Source organism: Microchirus variegatus (genome assembly GCF_963457635.1).
Source record: "Microchirus variegatus genome assembly, chromosome: 1".
Taxonomy (NCBI): domain Eukaryota; kingdom Metazoa; phylum Chordata; class Actinopteri; order Pleuronectiformes; family Soleidae; genus Microchirus; species Microchirus variegatus.
The window spans coordinates 10,859,995-10,878,051 of record NC_139802.1 but is presented as its reverse complement, the minus strand read 5'-3'; the positions used below and the strand labels follow the sequence as shown (position 1 = coordinate 10,878,051).

Genomic DNA, 18,057 nt, shown 5'->3' with positions numbered 1-18,057 from the left:
TTGGGCACAACGCAAATGTTTTCATTTTTTAATTAGCATAGATAGCTGTTGTGACTGTCAGCCACGGCAGTGGCTAATGGTAATGCTAATGGAAAATGAAAACATTTGTGTTGTGCCTAACGAGGTTGCGCAGTGTTCGTATTATGTTAGCCTTTACGTTCCTTATCATGCATTACCATAACTGAACAATCTTCTTCAGCTCCCATTATAGGAATACATACTTCATACGAGCACTGCACTAGTAGAATAAACTGCACCGTACCAATTGAAGCATACTTTATTAAAAATAAACCCATAACATTGCATGCAGGACAAAGCCAAGCCCAGAAGGAAGCAGCATGAGCACCCAAATTTGACACAGTCACATGAAATAACAACAAGGTGTGTTGACGTCACACAATGCTCCGATAAATATATCAGCACCAAATCAGCATCAGACGATGTGCAGTTACAATATAAATAAATGAATGCACCATTCATACAAACGGCTTTCACTTAACTCGTGGCTCGTGAGTCATAATCCTGACTAATGATCCTGGGTGACAGTTTCTAAATGTAATCAGGCTTTTATGTTTTTGTTTCTTTTGTCTCCATGTACCCCCTCCATTACTTTGCGTACCCCAGTTTGGGAATCACTGCTCTAACGTACTGTGGGATAGTGAGGGTCTTGTGATACAGCTTTGGGAAATTAAAAAGAAAAGAAATCTGCGTACAAAAGACTAATATGTTATGTAAAAAATTAAAATAAAATGAATTAATAAAAAATTATAAGCGTTGTCTTTAAACAATAAACACACGTTATGTGTTTATTGAGGCCGGAGATAAATAATGTGCTTAAAAGTTTTTATCTCATTATAAAATCATCTTAGTGTCATCTTAGTGCACCTTTTTCTACAACCCATTCATTTCTACTCCTTCCCTAAAATATATATGGTTTTGCTTTACACAATTTCTGAAACACAAAAGTCAATTCTCACATCCAACGTAGAAGAATACATTCATTGCAAAATGTAATAGCTTCCTAACAATTCGACACAACAAGACTTTGACTGGACCTTTACCCCATATCACATTTTTACACACAGAAGACACATAAGTGGCGTGGACAGTAAAGACAAGTGTGCAGGGACATGTATGCATCATGATGAGGACACTGACACACAGTCACAGATAAAAGCTAAAAGAAGTAGAAAGTGCAGAGAGAATTATGTGATATTGGGAAACCTGCATTGTTTCCTAATGTGGGCATTGGTTTTTTTAAAAATATGTAATAAATTTTCAGCAAAACAACGACCACACTCAAACACACTTGACTGCTGAAATTCCCTTTGTGACATTTTATACCCACATCATGAAAACAAGTAGTTCCTTAACTTTGGTCCACCTTTGGGTGTGTGAGTGGTTGTGCGTCTGTCAATCACTGGACTCCTGAAACACCTCAAAGGTCAGTTGCGTGATGTGCCGCCACGCTTCCTGGATGTGACGCGACTCTGCAGTTCGTGCACAGACGGCAAATCGCAGGACAAACCTGCCAGAGAGCTGGCAGGGCACCAGGTGGATCTCTCTGCTCTGGTTGATCTTTTTGAGCAAGTTCTGGCTCAGTTCATTTGGACCCTGAGAGAAAAGAGCAAGGAAGGGATGTAAAATGTAAGCTGTTCTTACATAATTTCAGTACACTCTTAGAAATAAGGGTTCCAAAAGGCTCCTTCTACAAGGGCTGAGGTTCTACCTGGAACCATTTGCTTCTGAAAAACCCTTTCCCCCGAAGAAAAGGTTTTTTACTAATGGTTCCAGTAAGAACCATTTTGATCCAGAGAACCCTTTAACCCCTTACCTGAATAAAGGGTTTTGGTTCCAGGTGGAACCTTTACAAAAACATTCTACCTGGAGCCAAAAAGGGTTCTCCTATGAGGACAAGCCGAAGAACATTATATGGTTCTACTTCGCACTTTTATTTCTAAGAGTGTATGGACACAGCTTTAAAGAATCTGTTCCTTCCTTTGGTCATCATTACTGAGTTGTCTGTGTTATAGCCATTTCTTATTTTCATATATTCATATTATTTTTCGACCTTTTGACCACTTTGACTGTTGACCTTATAATGTAAATCTAGTCCATACTGTATAAATTCTGGAAATTGTCTATTATGTACACTATACATTCTATTCCATTTAACTTTTTTATATAGTCTCAGTGTTGTCTCAGCTCTTTTTATATTGTACATTTGTTAATGCTTGGTTATTATTTATTATCCTTATCTTTACTGTCTTGCTGCTGTAACACTGTAAATTTCCCCACTGTGGGACGAATAAAAGGCTCTCTTATCACTTATCTTATTTTAGTACAGGTTGTCTTCATTTCAAAATCAGAAACGAATAAACTAATCACACTGTGCCGCAAAACATCACAGACAAGGAAGAACTCATGATAACCTTCCGCCATCTCGAAAGCTCACTCTGTTGTCTCTGACCCTCAGAATATCGTCTACATGCTGAGTTTCAGATTCTGGCTTCAGGACTGAGGTTTACTCACATGAGAACAGATCCAGATTGTCCTTTGTGCCTGCTGCTACTGGCCTTTTAAACAAATTAAAACATGCCCATTGTGACAGGGATCATCTGCACAATTGGTCTTTCAATACCTTACCTTAAATAATTTGTTCGTTGATTGATGTGTATAAGGCCGATGGCACACCGCAAAACTTGAAATCAAATTTCTACATGGAAAATGAGTCTCAAATCTCACACCTGTAATGTGCAAATTGTGTATACATTGAAATGTCTTCCTAGGTTAGGGGGATTTCTTTATCAGTGCCATTCACAGACGATGTTACCTTCAGCCTGAAGCAGACCAGACCCATGATGACCTCGGCACAGATCTCAAACCTCTTGTCTGCTCGTACCAGACTCTCAAACTCTTTGGCCAGGGACACATGCTGCAAACACAAGACATCATACACTATAATGTGTTTTTAACCATGCACTTTTCCCCCCCTCAATGTTTTAAAGTGTGTCCATGTCATTCACAATATTCACTTGTCTCAATTAGATGCCTGGTGGTCACCTGTCAGTACTGTCCACTGCAAGGATGTAATTCGTATGATCTCCATAAGATGGCAGTGTTGTAATGTGTGGCAAAGCCGTGCAGTTTTTCTACACACACACACACAATTTTTAAGTTGTGTACTTGTAATGTTGTATTCAGGACATCGCTGACTGTACTCGCACACGTAAAATGTTGGACTTTCTCAAAAACTGTACAGTAAATATTTCTGAATTCCAGTATGCAAGTAGTCATAGATTTTCATTTCAACTCATATTTGAGAATTTTTTTCGATTAATAAATGCCAAGGCCGCACATTTAATTTGAAATTTCTCAAAAACTGTACTGTAAAACTTCTGAATTCTAGTATGTATGAGTCATCGATGTCCTTAACACAACCCAGTCGGTCTTATGCAAAATGTTGTCATTACTGCAAATCTAATTTTGGGCATTTAATTTGAAATTTCTCTGCTCAGTAAAAATATCTAATTTTAAGTATTTAAGTTTTATTTTCAATTTTTTTTTTCAGTAATTCGATCTGGTTTGATTCCATTTCTTTTTTTTTTTTTACCATGTCCAATTTGAATTGCATTTGTTTTCTTTTAAGTCTGTGTCCTGCAAAGCACTAACTGTGTCTTGAAAGGTGCTATATAAATAAAGTTTAATATATACGTATACTGTACAAAGTTTTGTGTGACCAAAACCTTCCTCCTCTTGATCATCATAATGTATAACTTTGGTGGTAACACTAAATATAAAGTACATCATCCTCTACAGTTATTATCAAGTCAACCTCAAACTGTGTCCTAAATGATTAACAGCAAGTTTGCTAATAACAACTTCTGTCTTTATTGCCATTATAATATGTAATGTATTTTGTATAAGGGGTGTTAACTCATTAATGTAAGTAAGTAGACCTTAAATAGTCATACAAGGAAAAACATATTGTCGATCTCTCCAACACAACAAAATGCAAGTTTCACAACTGTTTCACATAATAAGTAAAAAAATGACGTGTTAAGGTCATACGGTTATAGGCTACAGGGATCAATGCTGCTTCTGCCGCTTCATTTAAAGTGGAGAATAAAGACAAAACAAGCTGATTTGATTGACAGCGCAGACTGGAGGGAGGAAGAGGAAGATGAGGGGGAGAGTTACCCAGGCATGCAGGGTTGAAGCAACAAGGAGAAAGGGAAATGGTACGGGCGATGAGTGAGGGGCGGATAAGGAGGAGGAGAAAATGTCACTATAGCAAGGAGATACAGGCCAGACATATATGAGTGACAGAATATGCTGATAGAGAGAGAGATGAGGAAAGAAGACTACTATGGGACTTTAGTGATGAGGAGGATTAGAAGCAGTGAGATGTGGGTGGGAGGACTGGGCTGGCATTTACTATAAGGATCAGTCATATAGAAATAGACTATCTAATCTACAAAGAGCTGTAAAACCTAACATGTATACAGCATTCACTGTATTTGTAGATGTTGGGTGTGGAGGACGCTGCGTTTGCCGCGCGCTTACATTGCGTATATGCGACTGCAGGCCTTTGACTCCATACAGACGGAAGACAAACCACATCTTTAGTGAGCGGAATCTCCTTCCCAGTGGAATCTGCCAATGCTGCAGCACAGATATGAGAAGAACACAATAGTACACAAAAGACCTGCATAAAGGCTGATGTCGATTGAATGTAGAAACCAAATGACTGCTCATTTATCTTACCCTGTAATCTGTGACTAAACCTGTTCAACGAAAAAAAAAAGGACAGGATCAGACATGAATAGATTATACATTTTGTATTTTGTACAATATTTAAGGGTGACTTGTGCCCTTCTGTGTTAGTTAGTGTACACCAACATGAGATGCTAATGAAATATTCCACAGTATAAAAACATTAAAACCTCTTTGATGTAAAAATTAAATCCTCTCAGTGATGGCACTTCCAAAAATGTGTCTGCTATCAGTTCAGTCGCAGGATACTTGGTCCAGGTGTTGTAATCACTGAGGCCACTGTGTGTATCCCACTGATCACAGCCCACACACACACACACACACACACACTGTTGGCTTCAGACAGCTCATCTCTGCAGAATGGAGGCCTGTGTTAGCTGGTGCTAATAACCACTAATTAGATTGAAGCATCCAGATTGAGAGAAGTCCTTTGTAAACTGCCTCGCGGTGGTAGGAGGAACAGTTGTCTGTACATCAAATTATAGTGCACATCTAAGCCCATCTGGAGGCTGGGAGAAAGTGCATTAGCACACTCAGTAGTGACACACACACACACACACACACACACGGAGAGAAACACTAAATCATATCACGACTGAGAAATGTTGATTTATTATTCATCCGGGCTTAAATTAACAATGCTGTTTGTGCGCATTTTAATCTCAATCTGAGGTGTAGACTGCATTGACTTCCATTCATTTCCTTAACTTAACTACAATTCACATATGAGCCTTAACTTGAAAGGGGGGGCAATTGTGGTTCTGCCTCATAAGGACCAGTTGAGGACTACTGGTCCTTATGACACTAATGACTATATCAATTAAATTAGGTCACAAATGCTGTAAATCAGCTTAACTTCAGGTAAGGGGAGGATTATGAATTTATACTGACATCACACAAAGCCACACACAGGCAGAGAGAGTGAGAGCGAGAGCGAGAGAGAGAGTCCTTGTTAAGTGTCTTATAGTAAGACAAGTCTTAAAGGGATAGCAAGGGTTTCGAAGGGTGGTTGTATGAGAGTGAGGTAAACCAGCAAAACTATCTTAAAGTTACCACAGCCTAAGACAGGTGTGGATATTTTATCTGTGAAATGGATTAAATTAGTTTCTCTTGCATCCCTGTGTTTTCAGAGAAAGTAAGTAATAAGTTAGAAACTAACAAAAGGTCCCCACTTTTAAGGTCTCTAATTGTAGATGCACAACACACACACACACACACACACACACACACACACACACACACCAGTCTTCTTTTCCACATCACAACCGGGTCACAACTGTTCATCGTCGTCATTCATTCAGCAGAGAGCTTAGGTTCATCCAAAGCTGAGCTGTGAGCACTGATTCAAATAACAGGAGTGAATAGACATACACATACACACACATACCTGACTCCTGGTTTTCATGTTTCAGGTAGAGTGGATCCACCTTGAAGGCTCCAATAAGGTCTTTTCTATCCTTCACCCTGTTGACAGGCACACGAATAAACCACATAATATTATATACAACAACAAAAAAACATGTCACAATGAAAATAAAAAAAATGTACACATTTCTTCTTCATTAAACACAATTGTGATATATTAATTGATTTAGATGAAATAAAACCTCATGAATGTGAAAATGCCAATTATTAGTCATTCACAGAGCCGGACAATAACGGAGTACATTTACTTGAGTACAGTACTTAAGTACAACTTTTGAGGGATCTGTACTTTACTCGAGTATCATTTTTGGGGAGTACTCATGACTTTACTCAAGTACATTTGAGTACTTGAGTAAAGTCATGAGTACTCTATTGTACTCTTTACTCCAATACATTTCTATCCATAACTGTGAGTACCCATTACTTCTTCTAGGAAAAAAATCAACAACTCCAAATTTAGTTGAGATGAAACCATGGACGAAACAATGGATGAAGACGCAGCAGGTCCATCCCGGGAATGTGCCAACCCGTGGCCACACCTCGCCAGACTATTTCAATTTTCTGAACAAGTTAATGATAGTGTTTTGCTGTGTTTAGCAAAATAAAAAAAATTCATCAGCGCCAGTGATATTATACATTTATGTAAGCTGAGCATTTGTTTTGATGTTCTTGAGTATATGCTGTGTGTTTAATACAGTCAGGTTCAAACGTGGATGCAACAAATCCATGAAAACTCTAGCAGAGGTTTGTCAAAGCGTTGTCATTGTGCTATTGTCTTGTGGGCAAGTGAGAAATGTTCAATAAAGCAACATGGTAAAAAGATGAAAATGACTTGATTTTACTTTCAATTCCTTTTACATTCATTCAATTTATTAACATTAACATTTTTTTCATAACTCCATGTAGGACGCTTCTATACGTAAATGTAAGTACTGTGGCAGTGGTAATGCAATATTTAGAAAACGTACTCTTGTACTCTTGATACCACTGTGCGAAATACAGGGGGGTCTGGGGGGGGTAGACCACCTGATTAACCTTTGAGACCCCCTGAAAGCCTCAAATGTAAGGTTTACAGTGTAATTGGAAAACATGTTATTTTTCCTAAAGATTTTTGTAATTTCAGTTTAACATATATGATCTATATACAAAATACACTTTGCATGCACTCTTATCCTTAATAACCAGACAAAATGTAAATTATTTTATTTGTAATTTTGTATTTTAATGTTTTAATTAATTTCTTTCCAAATGCCGCTGTAGAAAAGGCCCACACAAGCCCACATCTGACAGGGAAGATAGCCAATACTGCACGGTGGCACCTGGGGTGGGGAAACAGTGTTGCGCAACAAATGGGCAATGGGACCCCCCAATTATTAATGGATATTTCGCACACTGCTTGATACTCAAGTACTTTTAAAAACAAGTACTTTTACTTAAGTAGACATCTGACTGTACTACTTTTACTTGAGTGAAATTTAGCAAGGGGTATCTGTACTTTTACTCAAGTAATGAAGCTGTGTCCTCTGTTCGCCTCTGGTCATTCATGACTAAACCGGGAGATTAAATGTCTATTTGGATAACTTTGGTAGTGATAATGTTTAAGCGTCAGACAGGAAGTGCAGGAATATATATCCAAGTGACGACTGCTTGTTTGTCTATACGATGACAGAAAGACCCAGACGTGCAGAGAAAAGGTTTTATTAAAAAAAAAAAAAAAAAACCTCAAACCTTAATGCCACATCAGTGTCTGAAACACTTCCGTTTCTGTTTGTGTGCTGACAGAAGGGGCAGGTGGAAGGCGGCGTGCTATATTTACCCATAGTGAATGAATTGTAGATGGATACCTGTCATGGCAATAACTACCCATTGTTACCTCCACTCAAGGGTAAATTGAATTATATAAGACACATGACAAATACAATATATGATTAAGATGCTACACGCTGAAAATAGCATGTATGACTCTTTTGTTTAACAGGAGCCTGCAGCATATTGTTATTGACCTTGTAAATACTGAAAGTGCGAGCAACGGTCACAAAGGAGGTGTAAAACAGAGCGTTTTATAGACGTTAGGCAACTCACCACATTGTAGAGCAGTCAAAGTTGACTAAAAGCCATTTGTGAGGGTTGAAGTCAAATGAGTTTGCATACTGTAAAAGAAAAAAAAAAGACGGTGTCATAGTATGATATTTTTATAATTTCCCCTAATAATATTATCTTTAAAATATATTTAAAATGGTCATATTACACCATAAACACAGTATCAAACATTACAGCAAAAAGACAATAAAATACAAAACACTATACTGAGATGACACCTAAAGCTGTTATTTTTATAGAAATACATCCAATATTGTCATTTCACCTTTCAATTTTTAAAATGTGTTTACCATTACTGACATAGTGCCAACCTTTAATCAGCAGCTTTATGGACTGAAGCCGCCACAGTTTATTTGAAATGCAAAAGAGGAGCGCTGTGGCAACACCTCACAGAGCACGTGGCAAACTCCTTCCTCTCCTGGCAGCGTTATTTCGAAAAAGAAACAAACCCTTTTCCATATCTGTTGATCTTTTTTGTTGCCTATCTTTTGTAATATCCCCTTCCTCCTTCTCCTACAAATGTAATAAGACAGCACGGGGAGACAATGTGAGGCAGACTCCCGGGCTGACAGTTGCCATGCTGACTGATTTAAAAGAGGGCTGATTGCCTGCTCGTCCGTCACTTATAACCTAGCAACCAACCCTCAAGCAGGGCTGCCCTCTCATCCAAAAAGACTGGTTTCCTTCTTCACATCCTTGTCAAAATATTTCCATTGTCAATAGTTGCAGTGTACTACGCTGAGCACATTGTACGTAATATTATGGTTTGAAATAATAATCTCAAATAATAATCTCATTACCCCTTAAGTTTATTTGAGGAAATTCAAAATTTGCGAGAATTAGAAAACAACAAATGTTCCTGTTTCCCATGTTTGTAAAAAAATAAAATAAAGATGGTTTATTGTACAGTTGTTTTCTCTGTCTCACCACAGTCACTGTTTGAATGAAATTGTGTGTCCAATAAACAGTGATATATAAAGGTCTAACGCTGCCTCAGGAAATTACTTTGTGCTTATCTCTGCGTCTCTGCACAGCTTCAGGAGCAACAGCTGCCTCAGTAGCCTCAAAAGGCAGATTGATGCTGCTGCTGCTGCTGCTGCTGCTGCTGCTGCGTCTCCCTGGCTGATCGTTCAGCCTATTACTCACTCTTGCATGCTTCCTCCTTGACATTAACATTATGCCATTTTACAAACAGAAATAAAGCAGCTGAGGGTTTTCTTTCTTAGATGTTATGGGAGATATTGTACAGGCAATATGGCCCACATATGCTTGTTATTCAGAGATACAAGTGGTTGCTCACTTTCAGTATCTGTCCACACTGAAACATCGTTAAATCCATCCAACACATTCTAGTATGTTCTTTTAAAGCAATTTGACAATTGAAATTGGACCTAGAAGTGTTTGTGCTCCTCATGTATGATGGACATTAAAAAAACGTATTATTAGTAGTAGGGTCAGTATTGTAGTAGAAACCTTATATATAATATTTTACTCACCTCAATGCCATTCAACAAATGCCTAAATTCCGGACAGATAAATGCACTCCCAGCATATGCTGCGTCAACATGCATCCAGATATTTTCCTCATTACCTGAAACAAATAAGAACCAGAGAGCTCGTTAATGATGTGCGAAAGACTCAGTTTAACAATAAATCCAACAGTACATGAATCAAGTGAAGGGAATTGTGTAAATATAAATTATAGGGTTGATTATTATAAGGTATAAGCACAGTCCACACTTCCTGTTGAATAAAACGGCCAAGTGAGTGCTTCTGCAATGACTCACATATGGGCCCCAGTTCAGTGATGTCATCAAAAGCACACGATGGAGTGGTTCCAAGAGTCGCACAAAACTGGAAGACAAACACACACACACACACACACACACACGTCATTAGAGGTTTGTTACCACGACCAAAACTAAAAAGAAAATATTTTATATTATTATATTTGCATACACAACACACACACACACATAGAGAGATGACTCAGAGCTGCCAGAATGTTGCAGCCTCCTGCTTAGTGCAAGGATGGTTTTCAGTGTATGTGAATATATCCCAGGACTGCAGACACATTTTTTTTAGAAACAAGGTACTAAGCAAGAATCGGAGTCTAGCTGAGGACAGTACCCGAGCGTGCCAAAGCCCTCTGAGTGGCTCTTAAATGCCACAATGAGTTTCCAATTAGTCTTATGATATTGTTTCGCACAGTAGAAAGCTGTGTACAAGTGTACTTTTTAAGCAGGGTCAAAACAGATGAGTGACTGATCATAGCCTTTTAATAGATCGTTTACCTATTTTCATTAGTGTGACAAATGAGACTTAAGTGTAAAGGTCAGTCTTGAGTTAAAACAAATGGATTATGATATCCTTCAGCAGAGACCTCAGGGTGTGTGTGGAGCGTCTCAGTGGGAGGTTGTACAACTGATTTTCGGTGTATGCGAAACAAAAGCAATCCAATTACTGACTGGTGTAATTCAATGAGATGACGCTGTGTGTGTGTGTGCTGTGTTAGTGCTGTGAGGGCAGGATAGACGCAGATGCAAAAGATTGTTTTGTATTTCCTCACATAGAAAGGGATGAGTCCAGCTGCTTTGTCCTCCTCCACCATCTTCTTAAGCATATCCTTTCTGACAGCATAGGAGTCATCTGTAGGAACTTTCCTGATCATCACTCCTCCAATCTGACCTGCACGCTCAACCGAAGAATGAGCCTTCGGAGAAAACAGCATCACATTTGTGAGACACTAAATGTACCAAATTTTTTTGTACGGTGGAATCATTTGTGAAACATTGGGAGAGAATGTTTTTTTTGTATGTCAGTAATCAATAATCTTAATACACGTCATGGTAAAAAAGAATGTTAGCATTTATTCTTAAAGGTGCCATATGTAAGAATGTGGCCAACGGTTTCTACATTCAAATTCAAAATACCAAGGTATTTTAGGTTTTGTTTTCTGACGTAACTGGCAACCCGTGGTTGCTCGGCAGCTGAGACTCTACTGAGTGCAATGATTGGTAGACGGTGCCACATGCCAAAACATGATTTCAAAACATAAACATGATTTGCAGTCTGCAAAATATTTGTTTTAATGCAAATATTTTGGCTGTACTGTTGTTGTTGGTGAGTTCAGTTTGTTATATGAACATTATTCCTGAGTTTCTGTGACATATTAGGAGGATTTTATGGCCAGTTGCTTTAGATTTATTACATAATGCACCTTTAAATACACAATTAAGCATCACAGTAATTCATTGTGAGCATTCAGAGTCAAATGTATTTATACTTCTGACCTGTGCTTTTCAGTGATCTTCAGAGGAAAAAGAGCTGGTCTTTCTGTAAAGGTCTTTGTGGCCCTCAGGCATCTCTCTAACTCAATCACAAAACCAGCCTGGTATTAAACCTGATCACAGGGAGATGCTGCCTGACTAAGCCTCTGTCTGTCTCACTCAATTACTGAACAAATCAAAGTAAGCTTTAATGATGTGAGTTCACATGAACTGTTCTCCAGTGGGTACATTTACAGGCAACAGCAGGGAATTCACAAATGTATACTACATTTGTACTTGTGTTGTTGGCTTTTTTTTTCAGCATCACCATCAAAAGACAATAAAACACTCTGCAAAATATTGGTCTGGACAATAAGCGAAAGACAGCATTCACAAATGAGATACAATTAAGAGAAAACATATCAGTATAAACACATAAATAATGTGTAAATATCCCAGGACTTTTTTACAAAAAAGGTACAGAACAGGAATTGGAGTCTAGCTGAGGACAGTACCCGAGAGCACCAAAGCCCTTTGAGTGGCTCTTAAATACCACAGTCAATTTCTGGTGAATCTTATGATATTGTTTTGCACAGCAGAAAGTTCAAGTGTACCTTTTAGTCAGTTGTCAAAACAGATGAGTGACTGATCATAGCCTTTAAAAAAGATTGTTTACCTATTGTCACTGGTGTGACAAAATGAATGAGACTGAAGTGTAAAGGTCACAGTCTAGCACTAAAGCAAATGTAAACCGTGCAGTTGTTTGTGCTTACCTGCTCAGAGGTGTACGCCACCAGTTTGGAGAAGATTTCACCCTCTGGTAGTTGGGGGTTGGAGGCCCGAACCCTTCGAATTGTTTTACATCGAGCAGCGAGCAAGGCCATAAGGGTTGCCTCGCTGGCTGTGCCCTGTTGGAGGAACAGAAGATTTGTATACTACTGATACACCTATGTGACATTGTTGGCCACAGCTGCTGCAGTACAACACAATCTATAAAGCAAGTTGTGTCTGTCTGTCTGTCTGTGACGAGCAAATCTAGCTGACCGTTAGTCAGATCGCCCTAAGACTTTGGATATGGGTTGAGCATGGCATGATGGTGTGCATCCTTGATTTTCAAATTATTTGGAGGAATTTTAATTTTCGCTGATTTATCACGCTACACCAGACAGGCAGAGGCTCATCAGTAGCAGCTGCGCTGTCTGGAGGTGGGAGTGAAGAGGCTGTCCTCAAGATGAGGACATGGTGTTACACTGAAACATCAACGTCAGTCACCAATACGCGAGCACATATTTATTTTGCATTAGCATGCTACTAATTTACGCCACTAGCAAACCTGTTTCCAAAGGTAAGCTAGTGAGGCGCAGTGTGGCTGAAAGAAAATTTTTAAAACATTTGCGTTGTGCCTAATGAGGTTGCGCAGTGTTTGTATTATGTTAGCCTTTACGTTCCTTATCATGCATTACCATAGGTGAAAAATCTTCTTCAGCTCCCACTATAGGAATACATACTTCCTACGGGCACTGCACTATAAAAAGTTAAAACTCAGTTAATGAGGAAACCCATCGCATCTCATCTGGAGTGTATTTGTAAACTGATTCTGGTGCATAAGGTTTGTTCTGGTGTTTCTAAAAAGAGCTTTCCGGCTGTACGACACGGATCATACAGTCACTGTCAAAGAGACGATGACTCATCAAAGGACAGCCATCAGTAAACATCACTGCGTTATTGGAAACTGCACGGCAGAACAGGATTTAGCATCTGTCACAATGGGACCGGAAACTACTGAAGCGGATCAGGTGCTTCCGATCATCACCTGCTTTGTTTGTGAACTAACCACTATTGGGTCTATCAACGTGCATACTCTAAAACCTCAGAATTTAATTTATCTTGAGCTTGATTGATGACATACATACCCAAAGTAAACTCTGTGTGATTTCCCTAATGTGACAGCACCATGTGCTGAGCAACATATCAACTATGCACTCCAGCAGCACCTGACACCATTCAAAGTGGATCAAAGTGACGACATTTATTATCTGTGTGGTGAGTCCAGCCAGACCGATCGGGAGAAAATTATTTGAGAACACATTTCCTCGCGCCACAGCCAACGCACAAATCATTCAGTCAATAGGCACAAATTGTCCAAAACACACGCCGGCTAATATAGATGTGAAAACCAATTCCGAAGCCAAGTAAGATTAAGCTCAACCTTTTAGAGGTTGAGAATCCACACAGGATGGATCAATCCTCCTGCTGTGCGTCAAATCCTTGTGATTATCGTTCTGTGGAATTGGAAAGGTTGTAAAGGAAAAGAAGACTGACATCAAACGTGCCCAAGTGTGCTTTCTGTCCAAGGAAAAGGACAGGAAGCACCCAAATGTGCTAATGGAATGTAAGGAAATACTCTGTATATATATATGGAAGTATAATTATATGAAATGTGTAATTACGAAGTGTTTTTCACTATGATTAAATGTTATATCTAATTTCTACATTAGACACTAGGTGTCTAATGATGAGATGAGTGAGTGTGTGATATTCTGCTCTCTAGTTCTAGATAATCTCTCTCTATGAAAGACAAAAATGTATCTGCACATATTATATAAATAAATTGTCAAATGCCAAAACATATTCAGCTTAATGCAGTTTTCTAAAATAAAAATAAAAAGTTATTTAATATTAATTATACAATTGTATGTATTGTGCACAGGTGTACATGCACATTATAATAAAGTACTATTTTGATTTTGCCTCAAACATACACCATAAATCATAGGCTTGCATGCGTCATGTGTCACCACAGTCTAATTTCATACAAAGGGGGTAAAAGGGAAATATGAGGTCACTGTAAGGTCTTTTTGAAACCACCCCACTTCTCCTTTGTGTGGGTGTAAGGTTTATAATAATAGGCTGGCAATGTGCTGTCACAACACTCATTAGGCCCGCTGCAGTGAAAAGAGCCACATTTGTTGCCATAGTGAGCTGGTAAGCTGCACTTAAAAAGCAGAGGGGGCAAGACAGACACAAAAACACTTTGAACCAGATGAATGCGCACGCACACACACACACTCACACACACACACACTTCCACGCACGCCCAGGTGGTCACAATAGAAGAGGTATGAAATGATCAGTCATGAGATTGCACACTCATGAGCCACAACTCTAGATAGATAGATAGATAGATAGATAGATAGATAGATAGATAGATAGATAGATAGATAGATAGATAGATAGATAGATAGATAGATAGATAGATAGATAGATAGATAGATAGATAGATAGATAGATAGATAGATAGATAGATAGATAGATAGATAGATAGATAGATAGATAGATAGTGACAACGCTAATTACATTTTTTTTTTTTTTTTATGGCCAATCATTTCCCATCAGCAGCATCACTGTCTGCCTGTGGATGACACAATAAAAGGCAATTTCCTGCCAATGTTCAGATGGTGTGAACCAGACACACGAAGAGACAATAAATCAATATCAGACAAATTGCAGATAAATATGGTTTTCGGGAGCAGTGGGGTGCAAATGTTTGTTTTTCCTCCAACTGACAAGTGCGTCGCGGAAAGTATGGACTGCAGAGAACTACTTAGGGATAGAAGCGGATAAAGTAAAGAGTTATACGTAAATACACACAGAGGACACTTACTTGGATGACACCTCCTCCGTGACCGTGAGTCCCGGCTAAAAAACACTCGGGCAGTTGCAGCATCTTCCCCAGCCAGTCTAACATCACTGTCTCGAGCTCTGTGCAGGCCGGACTGGCAGCCTGGGACACAGCAAAAAAAAAAACAAAAAAAAAAACACACATGTTCCCATGTTGTCATTATGCAGAACTATAAACTAAAGATAGAACTGACATACTCTTACTTACCCAGGAGAATCCAATACAACCGAGGGCTCCACAAAGCATGTCGGCCAAAATAGACGGTAAAGAGCAACTAGCTGGGAAGTAGGCAAAAAAGTACGGGCTCTGCCAGTGTGTCACCTGGAGACAAACAAACACATTTACATCATTTAAGAGTATTAAAGGTGCATTATGTAATAAATCTAAATCAACTGGCCATAAAATCTAATCCTAATATGTCACAGAGACTCAGGAATAATGTTCATATAACAAACTCAACTCACCAACAACAACAGCACAGCCAAAATATTTGCATTTAAAAAAAATATTTTGCAGACTGCAAATCATGTTTATGTTTTGAAATCATGTTTTGGCATGTGGCGCCATCTACCGCCGTCTACCAATCATTGCAGTCAGTAGAGTCTCAGCTGCCGAGCGACCACGGGTTGCCAGTTACGTCAAAAAAAGAAACCTAAAAGACTTCTCTATTTTAAATTTGAATGTAGTAACCGTTTTTGGCCACATTCTTACATATGGCACCTTTAATATTTTTTATTATGGAGGTGCTAGAGAGACAATTCTGCTCCCACCTTGCAGATCAGAATGGAATGGCAACCTTTACTGATCAATGAATGAATGAATGAAAAAGAATGAATGTACAAACAGAACAATGTTTCCATTTAGCAACCCATACTATTTCACTAATTTCACAATACATCTGTTTCATTCAGTCCATTATCACACTGAGATGAATTATATTAGTGAAAAAAATGGGCTTCGGTCCTTTCTGGAAAAGTCAATACTAAATGATAAGCAAAAGAAAAAGCTGTGTCTGCTACATGATTGCTGTAATCAATTCAGCCAATAATTTCTCCCATTTATGTATAAAGATTGATTTCCGAAGTAAAAAAAAAAAGAAGCTTTTAAGCCGTTTTTACATATCTTGTGAAATGACAAAATGTGAATGACACTGTCAAACGCTCCCAAGAGACAAATAATCGTCAGCTCACCCCTGGCATTATGACCCTCTCCACGTCTTTTATAATATCTTCGTACGTCTCAGGATCCACAGGAGCCTCAGTGGGGATCAAGGAGTGAAGATATCCTGGTTCCACATCTGGGAAGACTTTTCGCTCTTCTATGGTCTCCATGTAGTCGGCCACATAGTCGACCATCTCCCTTCCTCTTCGTCGAAACTCCGCAGTGTCCATGCTACGAGGTCACAGAAACACAGTGAGCCACTGTTATTGCTCTGATGCTTATTAATAATCCACTTAACACAGTTGTAAAACACCACAGCACTATAACACAATCCCTGAGGCAGCATCGTTTGAAAGTTTGACATACAGTAATAATGGTCGAGTTGACGGTAGGGGGACTTTGTATTGTCGGCCAAAGGGCAAGAATAACTTGGATGCTGATCTTATATGACTGTATTGCTGTTGAAGAAAATGATATTGCCATAATAATAATAATTGTAGTCTTTCATCACCCTGTCATTGCCGAACAGTAAATGGAATAATAACCTATTGCAGCAATGCACTCTGCATTTCAACTGCACCCAAAATCGGACTGTGCAGAAGTCATTGTGCGACAGATTTCAGTGTAAACCACTTTTATTAGCACACCAGTTAATATTAACCAGGTTACAGTAGCAATGACTTTTCTAGAAACACAAACAGTGTTGAGTGACACACACTGATGTATTATTTCATGAAGGTTAAGTTCGCCGTACATCAAATAAGTATCTGCTGCAGCTTGATAACGCAAGCAAACATAAATAATCTCTCTCATTCTCTGAACCTTGTCCCCTGTTCTTACACTCGTGCCTAATCGTGCAACAAGTGCTTCACCATGCATGTTCCTTTCCCTTCTTATCCTTCTCCTCATCTCAAATAGGATTAGGAATACTGCGTGTATGAGTGTGAGTGTGAGTGAGTGTGTGTGTGTGTTTAAACTCACATTTTCAGGTGCGAGCTTCAGCTGCTTGGACGGTGGAACCTCTTCTGTTCTTTCAAATTCACAGGCGGACGGACGGACAGACACGTGTTGAGTGTGTTTGTGTGTAAAAGCAGGACAGGAGGCGTTTGCTCCTTTTATCTTGCCACTAACAACCCCCCCCCCCCCTCCCCTTTTCCCTGCCAGCCCTGACCAGACCAGCCAATGGGAACTGGGCTCACAGCTACAGCACTGCACAATTTAAGATGCTAAATGTTTTCAACAAATGGGAGTAATGCATTTGATTTATTTGTCGGTGTCTGCATAGGATACGCGACAGGGGGGCGAAATCAGCAGAAAGAAAATCAGCTCTGTTATTTATCTCAGTTGTTTATTTGTTGCAGGTATAATATTCGACACGTGTGATATCGTACGGGCCCGAATCGCAGCCCAGTGCAAGAAACACAGACTCTTGTCTTTTGTGATAATTGTTGTCAGACAAACAACAGGAGTGAAATATACAAAGACTGTCAGCTGTAAGTGGAAAATCAAAAGATAAATCATTACACCAGTGAGGAAGAAAGTGAGTGTGGCTTCATTAAAAACACCTTGTTTATTCCCCGTCAAAGCAAAATCTCAGTAAATCCCTCCAGGAATCATTAGAAATATGTTCTAAGTAGAATTTAG

General features: G+C 39.0%; 1 protein-coding gene across 1 annotated transcript; it reads right to left on the bottom strand.

Annotated features, from left to right (window-relative positions):
• Positions 1-1,413: 1,413 nt before the first annotated feature.
• ddc (dopa decarboxylase) lies at positions 1,414-16,643 on the bottom strand (the record flags this gene model as incomplete). The annotated part of the gene is made up of 13 exons (XM_083898256.1): positions 1,414-1,614; positions 2,834-2,935; positions 4,567-4,665; positions 4,768-4,787; positions 6,164-6,240; positions 8,284-8,351; positions 9,798-9,892; positions 10,089-10,155; positions 10,871-11,014; positions 12,344-12,478; positions 15,235-15,354; positions 15,460-15,573; positions 16,443-16,643. The coding sequence occupies 13 exons, from the start codon at positions 16,641-16,643 to the stop codon at positions 1,414-1,416; spliced, it is 1,443 nt and encodes a 480-aa protein (XP_083754382.1).
• Between the last annotated feature and the right edge of the window lie 1,414 nt (positions 16,644-18,057).